This window comes from Ammodytes marinus (assembly GCF_949987685.1).
Source record: "Ammodytes marinus genome assembly, chromosome: 18".
NCBI classification, from domain to species: Eukaryota; Metazoa; Chordata; class Actinopteri; order Uranoscopiformes; family Ammodytidae; genus Ammodytes; species Ammodytes marinus.
The window spans coordinates 3458223-3469049 of NC_137222.1; the positions used below are offsets into that span (position 1 = coordinate 3458223).

General features: G+C 39.1%; 1 protein-coding gene across 2 annotated transcripts; it reads right to left on the bottom strand.

Annotated features, from left to right (window-relative positions):
• Positions 1 to 45: 45 nt before the first annotated feature.
• Positions 46 to 10827, bottom strand: hexb (hexosaminidase B (beta polypeptide)). Of its 2 annotated transcripts, none has more exons than XM_080047145.1 (14): positions 10488 to 10827; positions 8878 to 9026; positions 8028 to 8093; positions 7286 to 7332; positions 7064 to 7174; positions 6721 to 6822; positions 6332 to 6464; positions 5664 to 5844; positions 5315 to 5401; positions 4787 to 4859; positions 2653 to 2833; positions 1479 to 1569; positions 792 to 896; positions 46 to 300 (listed from the first exon to the last, which is right to left on the bottom strand). In XM_080047145.1, exons 1-14 carry the CDS (start codon positions 10778 to 10780, stop codon positions 237 to 239), a joined length of 1683 nt encoding a protein of 560 aa, XP_079903271.1. In that variant the 5' UTR covers positions 10781 to 10827; the 3' UTR covers positions 46 to 236. The 2 variants fall into 2 exon arrangements, with proteins under 2 accessions (XP_079903271.1, XP_079903272.1); XM_080047146.1 differs by lacking the exon at positions 2653 to 2833 and adding an exon at positions 3788 to 3962 and having other exon boundaries at positions 10488 to 10824.

Here is a 10827-nt window from a genome sequence, read left to right on the forward strand (position 1 = left end):
ATCTGTTTAATACAATTGTTAAAAAAGGACACCAGTCGAGCACCTAACAAGTAATCCATTTTATTTACAATCAATTACACAAACATTCATAAAAAAACATCACATTCATGAGGTTTATGATTTTGGATGTGATTCAGAATTCAGCAGATTTAAAAAAAGGATGGTGTGTGCGTTTCAGCATCATGAGGTGATTTCTCAGTTAGCGACGTGAGGAGTTGATTCTCTTTCTTCTGTGTTCAGATGCCCTTGTACTCACGGGGACAGTAGCTTGTGAACAGAGGCTCAGCTGGGATCCCACGCCTGGATAGGAACAGATAGTTTGAATGATGAATATATGGCTCTTACTCACGGTACGTTTTGGGTAGCGTTATGTTTGGCTTTTCTAACGCATACAACATTCGAATAATGACATGGATGCAAATTTTCAAAAAGGTGCACTATGAAGTTTCAGTTTGTTTGTTTAGATTTGCTGAGCCTGCAGTTAGTTAATAAAACATATTTACTCTACATGTCATTCCTAATATTGAATAATTCTATAATCAATATTATTTTTAAAGTTTGCCACCTGGAACCAAATGTGAGCCTGCAATATTTTAGTAAACTAAACTGTGGGTCCTGCTGCTGTCAACAACAACAGTGAAACAGTAACTTTTAAGGTAGATTTCTAACTTCAAACAGTGTTCAAGGAATCACATTTTATTGTGAGAAAAGTGTGTTTATTCAGTTTTGAGAAGAAGAAAACACCCAAAGTTACATAGTGCACCTTTAAAGAAGGGACTTGAGATACTTACTCCACCATGCGACAGCGGTGCGCTGACAGTCTGTTGAAGGCGTCTTGGATGTTTGTCACATCCTTGGCGCTCCACAGACGCTCGGCTACTGCACTGGCACGAGGCCTGGGGGGTTGATGGGAGGGAGGGAGAAGAGAGAGAGAGAGAGAAAATAAATATAAAAGTGTGTAAACAGTCTTGTATGGAAGAATATTAGGGCCACGGGAAAGGAAAAACAACAAGAAAATGTTTCATTTATTATGCACTTCGAGAATAAAGTTGAAATTTCGAGAATAAAGACGAAATTAGATATTGAGGAAAAAAAATTAAAATTCAACTCTTCTGATCCATCAAATGTAGTAAGGAGAGCGACTGACAGCTATGTGAGGAGCTGAGCTTCCCGAGACTAGTAGGCTACTTCAAAGTCCTAACACTGACCACTACACTGTGTTTATGAGCTAAAAGAGAAGTAATGCCTTTGTTACTAAAGCCGAGGCAGTCATATGAGCTGTTTGATGTAGTCTTAAAAAGGTAGATTTTTTCCCTTCTCAATACTGAATTTAGTCTTTATTCTTAAAGTGCATAATAATAAAAACATCCTCATATTTTTATTTCTTCCGTATGGCCCTACTACTCTTCAGTAGTCTTATGATGTGACAAGGTTTAACATTTGATTTTTATGATAAAGACTTTATTATGGAGCCGTACCAGAGTCTGGGTGTCAGGTTGGTGGCGTCCACATACTCGCCCCACAGACAGGCTTCTCCACCAATCACCAGCTTCTTCTGTGCGTCAGTTCCTGTGTTGTTGGTTTTTTTAGATAGAAAATGTCATATTTAATGAGTTCAGGCCTATATAAACATCTAGGCAATATTAAACTGGACAAGGGTGTGGGCAAATAAAATGTACAATTATGATTATATAGTATTTTTTTCTTCCCATGATTAAGATATTTCATTCAACAGGCTTACACACATATATTTGCACAGAAGTGACCATTTTAAGAAAACTTAAACAACTGGCATGTCAATGAAACAATACGTAAAGATTTGATTCTTGAAACGACTCTAGAGTGAGACCAAAAACATAACAATAAAACAGAATCATAAGGGTGAGGCAAAGTCCCAACAACACTCATGTAGGGCTGGGTATCGTTACAAAAAAAATCTATATTGATACAGATACCTTGACTTCGATACTTGAAATGAGTTTTAACACATTATCCTATCCTAAAAAAACATAAAAAATATCAATAGATCAAACTTGAACTTGGCTACACTCGTAGTAACTGCCTTCAGATTTCCACACATGTCCTATCTCCTGAGCCACTGCAGCTCCACACAGCCAGTCACCAGTTCTTTTACATCTTTAGATCAATTGCACATATCGATACCCTACATTTTTCTATACTCGATGATATTGAGGCATTTTGTTCGGTACCGAAAAAGTATTGAACTTCGATACCCAGCCCTACACTCACGTAGAAACTTAAAACAAAAAAAAACAATCTTGTATAAAACAGCAAAGGACCAGTCAAAATGGGCATTCAAAAAAGTAACCCTGCGTTCCAAATCACATACTTTTTCTTTTAACTACACTAAATACTAAAGTACAGAAACATTTTAGGGCCACAGAAAAAAAATAAAAATAATCAGATAAGGAAGATTTCTTTTCATTATGTCGAGAAATGTCAAGAATAAAGACGAATACTCCAAAATGCTTTTGGAGTTAGTGGGGCAATTGTGTATTTTCAGCATACTACAATTGACGTGCATGTATTATTGGGACATCCTAAATCTTTTTCTGACATACTAAATAGTAGGGAAGTATGGGGATTGGAACGCAGGGTGAGTCTCGGCCACTAAAATCAAAAGCCACGAACCCTTGAAATCCTGCGGGTCGGCCCTGTACTGCCCCTGCCAGTCCTGCCCGTAGGAGATACGGTTCAGGTACCAGGGCGTGGACAGCAGGGTCTGGTACCCTGCTGACGTTACATTAGCCATCTCACTCTGGTACTGCTTCTGGGTTCCTTTCCAGACGTGGATAAGTGTGTCTGGCTTCAGCTACAGCACACACACACACACACACACACACACACACACACACACACACACACACACACACACACACACACACACACACACACACACACACACACACACACACACACACACACACACACACACACACACACACACACACACACACACACACACACACACACACACACACACACACACACACACACACACACACACACACACACACACACACACACACACACACACACACACACACACACACACACACACACACACACACACACACACACACACACACACACACACACACACACACACACACACACACACACACACACACACACACACACACACACACACACACACACACACACACACACACACACACACACACACACAAAGGATCAGTATCCGCAAGATGACGCAAGAGAAACGGGCTTGAAGTTAGGGGGGTGGGAGGGGATGGGGGGGGGCAAAGACGAACATGTCCCAAGCCTTCATTGGCTCTCATTTCAATTTAAAAGTAGCTACGAGGAACTTTTAAATATTTCTGAAACAGTCTAATGTGTTCCTCTGATGATCATGAATGATGTATAACAGCAAACGAGACCATCAGCGCAAAGAATGCTATTTTTATATTGTTTTTCTTGATGCCTTTGTCATGGGTACGCTAACCCAGGAACTACAGTTGGCGTAGTAAAAACACTACCGCTTGTGTCCAAAGGGGGCGCAAGAACTAACAAACTGAAAGTTCCTCGGAGCACCTTTAAGAAGAAACAACATGTGAAACCACCAGCCACACTGCCCCATCTTCACCTCTTCTCTGTCTGTCTCTCTGTCTGTCTTTCTGTCTCTCTCTATTTGTCACAACTGTGCACTTCTTTTAAAGCGTAAGCCTGTTGAACAAAATCCAGAATTTTCAGAGTGTTTCCGTCACCAAAATTAATTCATTTTTGCCCCCATTTTTGAACTGACCGTTGAAGTTGAGCGGCTCATGCGTGTAGTACTTCTGCCAGTCCTGAGCGTAGCTAATATAATCTAGGTACCACGGGAATGAGAGGATGGTGGTGTAGCCCTTTGCCGTCACCTTGGCCATCTCCTGAATAGCGCCGTTGCTCATCCACACATGCACTACTGTGTCTGCCTTTAACTGCAATGGTTACAGACCAGAGCTGATGTACTTAGAGGGGTTAGGGCTTTTTGGTTAAAGGTGCATTATGCAGTTTCAGAGGAGGAGGGATTTGTTTACATTTGAAGAGGCCACAGTTGGTTAACAAAATAGATTTCTCTCTACCTGTAATTCTCAGTATTGAATAATTCTATCATCATAATTAGAAACCTTTTTTTTTTTAAGAACCTGGAACCAAACGTAAGACTAGAATATGTTTGTAAACCAAACTGTGGGCCCTGCTGCTGTAAACAACAACAGTAACTTTCCAGGAAGCTTTCTAACTTCAAACAGTGTTCACAGGGATCACATTTTCCTGTGAGTAAGGTTTGTTTATTCAGTTACGAGAATATGCCTTAGAAAATGTTCACTTCTCTGACACACCTAAAGTTGCATAGTGCACCTTTAAAAGGAAAGGGTAGACATTTTGGGAAGTCTGTGTCTGTATTCACTTTCTAGCAGAGAGATAGATTGAAGATTGACAACACTAAACTTATTAGCTTCGGGTTAACACCATAATATTTGGCGTTTAGAAAAAAAAAGTTGGATTTGATCATGGCGTCTTTACATTTTTTAACAGAAAGACAAAAAGCTTCTTTCCCAAAATGTCAAACATTCCCTTTTAATAATACAGAATGAAAAACACAAAACAAAAAGGTGATTTATACATGGTGAAAAGGTATTAATCAATAAAATAAAATGTGGCCCCGACATCTTGGTCTAGTTGGCATGTAAAATAAAAGTGCTGTCACATGAAAATAGCTTTAATAAATAATGAAGCATTGGAGCTATTTGATGTAAGTTACCTTAACTCCATTGTCAAAGACCTCCTGCCAGATCATGTAGCCCTTCTTGGTACCACTGACAATATCCAAGAGCCTATTGGATAAAAGAACACGGGAACAAGACACAAAAATAATCCAATTATTTCTACTTTAATAAGCAGTTTGCTGTTTAAAAAGGTTTATTTTACCACATTGTTTACCGAGTTTATTGTTTCAAAACACATCAGTATTGGTCCTCCACATCAACCCATTAAAAAGGTGCTAAGAGGAACTTTTGAATATTTCAAAAACAGTAAAAAAAAATTCTCGTGATCATTAATGACATGTAACAGCAATCGAGAGCATCAGTGCAAAGAATGCTATTTTCATATAGTTTTTCTTAATGCCTTTGTCATGGGTACGTTCACCCAGGAACTACAGCTTTTGTAGTAAAAACACTACCGCTTTTGTCAAAAGGGGGTGCAAGAATGAACACAAACTGAAAGTTCCTCAGTGCACCTTTAAACAAAAAACTACTGTAGCCTACTTAGTCTGAACTCAGAAACACACCTTTGGATATAGAATGATTCCAGTTTGCTGTAGTCCTGTCCGAAGCCTTGCTCAATCATGAACTTCTGAATGTCCGGGTTGGACTTCCTGTAGGGTAAAACAAAATAAAAATTAACATGAACTGCCATCTATACGGAAGAGTATCAGGGCCACGGGAAAGGTCGCTCCCCTCACTGCATTTGATGGACCAGAAGAGTTGAATTTTTTTTTCTCAATATTGAATTTTGTAATTAATAAATAAAGAAATCCACTAAATGTTTTTCTTTCCCGTTGCCCTAAAACCCTTCAATAGCTTCCATTGTTACAGAATATACTTTCCCCCCTATAACATAGTGTACACAGTGTATACCAGCAGCTGAAGTCCACCTCGTCCCCTCCGAGGTGCACGTAGGCATCAGGGAACACGCTGCTGATCTCCTTGAAGAACTGTGTCATGAAGTCGTAGGTTGTGTTCAGGATGGGGTTCACCGGCCCGAAGGTTCCAGAAGGTTTGGCGCCAGAGTAGCAGGGCGTCAGCAGGTCCTTCTGGCCTGTTAGAGAAGTGGACATTGGGGTTTATGTTTTTTAATGTTTTCAGATATATATTAAAAGGTGCACCGAGGGACTTTCAGTTTGTGTGAATTCTTGCGCCCCATTTGGATGAATGAGGTAGTTTTTTTACTACGCAAGCTGTAATTCCTGGGTGAGCGTATAACCATGACAAAAGCATTAAGGAAACTATATGAAAATAGCATTCTTTGTAAATATTTATTTGACTATCTGTTTGATATTTTTGTTTTAAAACAGATACAAATGTGTGCATAATTACCTAAATATTTCCCAATCTGCATATTTATTCAACAATTTAAAAAAAAAATTAATACAAAAAGTGAATGTTTTAATGTCAGTAATCAACTGGCAAAGTTTCAACATTTTACCTCTAATCACCTGCAGTGTCTCACCTTGATAAGAAGGACTTAGATCAATACTTCCAAAACAGATTAGATACATAGATACTCATTTCAAAACGCAACACACCTTTTCCCCAGGACTGTGTGTGTCCCGGAGTGTCAAACTCTGGGATGACCCGGATGCCTCTCAGACGGCCAAACTCAATCACCATCTTCACGTCAGCGGGTGTGTAAACGTGTGTGTACGGGTGGTAAGCTCCCTGTGTGCACAAGATATAACAACAATTGATGAATGAGCTTGGGAAAAAATACAGTTTTGTGATATGAAACCACTCAACTTATATATTTTGCTGATTTTTGACACCAATAATATAATAATCTTTATTTGTATAGCACCCTTCATACATAAAACGCAGCTCAGAGTGCTTTAAATGCACAAAATAAAGATAATACAAAACAAAACACATTCATCACAGGCAAGAGACCCGCAACCAATAACAGTAACATGTTGCTGACCTGCTGGCTGAGTTGGGGGAAGGTTCTGCTCAGGTAAGGGAAGGACGGGTCGTCCACAATGTGCCAGTGGAACACATTAAACTTGTTCATCGCCATGGTTTCCTGCATGTATGAATAAACAAAGAGAAAAAAAGTATTTTAACATTAAATACAATTATTTAATTTATTTATTTTTAAATTGAGAGAGAAAGCACAACAGTCAATTCATTTATTAATTTTTGCGGAAGACCTGAACTATTTTAATTTATCATGATTTAATGTTTTTTTTTGCGCATGTGCTGTCAAAGCTGCTATGTACTGCATGAACTGAATAAATAAAAACAGGAAGGTTTTAGTGACGCACCAGATTTGCCAGGATGACTTTGATGGGCAGGAAGTGGCGAGAGCTGTCCAGTAAGATTCCTCTGTGTGCAAACCTGGGGAAGTCAGTGATGGTCGTGGCGTTGATGCTTTTCTGAAAAGATACAAAGTAAAGAAAAAGGCTTGTTTAAAACATTCTAAACACAACTAAAGATCCTTGTTAGGAAACATTTATTTTGAAGCAAACATATGATCATTCACTTACGGCTCCATATTCATCTTCGTACACCAACTGGCTTAAAGTTTCCAAACCTAGAAAAACGACAAATACAAAATGTTACTGTGAGTGCACAACAAACGTAGCCTAGAAATCCAGACCCACATCTAGAACAATCTAGAACGATGTAGGGGTCTGGCGATGACCAATAGACCTTCCCAACTTAAACCGAATTTTCCGGCATTGTTATCATGAGCTTCAATGGTTCGTGCCCAGACCAGTATGCGGATTTTTTTTTTATTTGACAGGCGAGTCTGGATTTCCAGGCTATAACAAACACATTGTACATAATCATGTTAACTTCATGGAGGTTTTTATGATACCATAAAAGGAAGTCACTGTTAATAGATAACGCAACCTAGATATACGAGATCAAAGTCCCCACGGAAACAAAGTTATTTCTATGTTGCAGGGTTTGACTCCAAGATTTAACATCTTATAAACACATGAGTAGAGCTCAAAGGGTAATTGTCTGATCTAGAGAAATAATTCTGTAATTTTTAAAATAATTTAAAAGAATAAGTGTGACATTTTTTGAAATTATTCTTAACAATGTTCTTTCTGAAAGTTGAGGATGAGAAGAAGTCTGGTAAATATGAACCTGTCAAAAAAGGGGACATTAACTTTTAACTTAGCATAAAACTGGAACAGGGGAAAAAAAACGGCTTGTAGGACAAAATACAGCTAGTCCAGCTACATAGTACATAGGACAAAAAAAGCTAAATCCTACCATGCAGGGCACCCCAGACCTTTGGTGCTTTCAGGATGGCATACGGCAGGTCCACCGTCAGTTCATCTGTGGACACAAACATGTGCATTGCATGAGCTGGGCATTGTCAGTGTTGTTACAGCATCGCAGGTGGTTATTACTGTACTAAAGCCAGGGTCTCACACACTCAGTAGTACACACATTTCTTTCTTTTTTATTCTAGTTTAGTTTTTGTTTTGTTAGAAACTGGAATTTCTTATTGTTTAAAAACTGTTTTAAATTAAACTTATGAAATGTGACATTAAAAAATGCAAGTTCTGCATTTTAAATGTCACTTCCGTAAAAGGTTGTTACAGCAACATTTAAAAAAAGAAAGTGAAAGTACTCATCATGCAGAAAAACAGGCCCTTGTGACTGTCATACCATTATAAACAAGATAACATTCATGCAACCTAGTTCCCCGTCTACTAATAAAAAAAAAAAAAAAAAAAAAATGAGAGGTAGGGTAGTCATGCTTTAAAATTAAAGAACATAATACAATTGTTGCCTTTTTATATATTTTCCCGGCCTGCAACTCTACACACAGTACAGAGCATCATAATTCAGACATAAGGCCATTCAAAATGCTCTACATGGCGCATAAAATACATCAAAATTAGACATTAGAAATTGCATTTAAGAGACAGTAAAAACAAACAACAAATACAGGCAGACAAATTGCCAGAAACGTAATTACTATCTACAGCTGGGAAATAAATGTCCTTATGAAATTAAGTGAAAGCAGAGATGTAAAGTAGCACAACATGTACACACACACACACACACACCTGATACAAAACTGGTTTGAATGAGGAAGAGACATCACACTCACATGACTCGTCAGATGTCACACTGGGGTAACCGTCACACCCAGAGTCAGGTGATGAGATCCAGACCTGCAGCTCTGTCAGCTCGGAGCCGCCCCCTCGCCTGTGTTTGCCCGGCTGCCTCTTACCCCCGCCAAACATGTATTCATAATACCTGTGAAAGAGAAGAGGGGGCCTGGTTTGTCATGCGCTTAAAAGGTGTGGCAGAAAAGGGACATTTTCAAAGGTATAGTTTCATAACTGAATAAACAAACTTTCCTCAAAGGAAAATGTGATCCCTGGAACACTGTTTGAAAAGCTTCCTGAAAAGTTACTGCTTCACTTTCTTTGTTTACAGCAGCAAACACTGTGTGTGTGTGTGTGTGTGTAAGTGAGTGAGTGAGTGAGTGAGTGAGTGAGTGAGTGAGTGAGTGAGTGAGTGAGTAAGTAAGGTCTCCTTACAGAGGCAATGTGCCAGACTCACAATTTCATTTGATTAAAATGTATAAATAACTTAACATGAAAAGACTGAGGTTAAGTTTGTATTAGTTTCTGTTTCCAATTCACTGAACAAGATGATGGATTCGCTTGGATGCATCTCAGTCTAAAGAGATATGTTAAGGTCCTGATCAGACAGTTTCCCAGGTAGTGTAAACTAGAACAGCAGGTTTTTCTTTGGAGCTATGAGTGTAACGACAAAAAAATGTTTTCTGCGGGTGAGGCTTATGTATATATATGTGTGTATAATATATATATATATATATATATATATATATATATATATAGATAGATAGATAGATAGATAGATAGATAGATAGATAGATAGATAGATAGATAGATAGATAGATAGATAGATAGATAGATAGATAGATAGATAGATAGATAGATAGATAGATAGATAGATAGAGAGAGAATATAATAGTTTATTGTAAGGGAATTTGGTGGCTCTAAGTTTTTTTGTCTTATTTAATGCCTTTTCTCTCATTCACTTGAAAAAAAAGTTTTATCAACAAGGTTTTTCCAATTTAACCGTTTTTCTGAGCTGTTTTTTAACGTTTTTCTTAGTAAACACCTTCACACGTTGTATGGGTAAAGTCAAGAAGGTTGTCTGACTAACTTGTTTCTTTGTCTTTAATTCTCTTCACCAGAGTACAGCAAATTGCCCATTTTACATGTTCAAATCACAAAAAAATCTGGGGGGGGGGGGGGGGAAACCCCAGACCCCCCTACAGGGGTTTGTTTTCGGATATGTCACCTTTTTCATGTCTCACGGGTATGCCTGACACTAGTGAGGCCACAAAAACCTAAATGCCCAGTATGGTTTTAATTTTTGCTGACCAACCTGTTCTTCACTGTGTCCTTTACTTTTGGGGAAAACAGTGCTCTAATATGTCATTTAAAATGAAAGTCTGTAATTCGGGGGGGGGGGGGCGCCTGCTAAGCGTCTGCATACCCCCCAGAAAGTGGGTAGTTGCGCCCCTGCTGCTATGTTCAATTTGAACATTTCAAACAGAAGAACAGGTTTGTCCTGTGTACCTGAATGCATCACGGCGTTCTGAAGTGTAAACAGCACGCACAGCAAATACAGAGCCAATTAAAATAGGCTAATAATAAAAACACATAATCTTAATCTTACCTCCTGTACGCATTCTGCAGGAGGGCACAGCCGGGGCCAGCGGAAGACTCTTTGGCGTCAGTGATCCGGAAGCTGGCGCTGCTTAACTTGAATGAGACCTCGGAGATCTTGACAGTCTGCGGTAATGGCCACAGGGAGCCATACGGTGAGACGCCAGCCTTCAGATCCGTCTCCTCTTCGAAGTCCACTTCATCATCGAGATAGTTGTACTGCAGCGCCCGGCTAAAGCCCAGGGCCGCGAATACTAGTGCAAATTTGAGCGCAGTTGTTGTAGTAGTAGTAGTAGTGCCCATGTTGAGAGACAACAGTGGAGTCACGAGACCTGGCGAAAATACAGCTG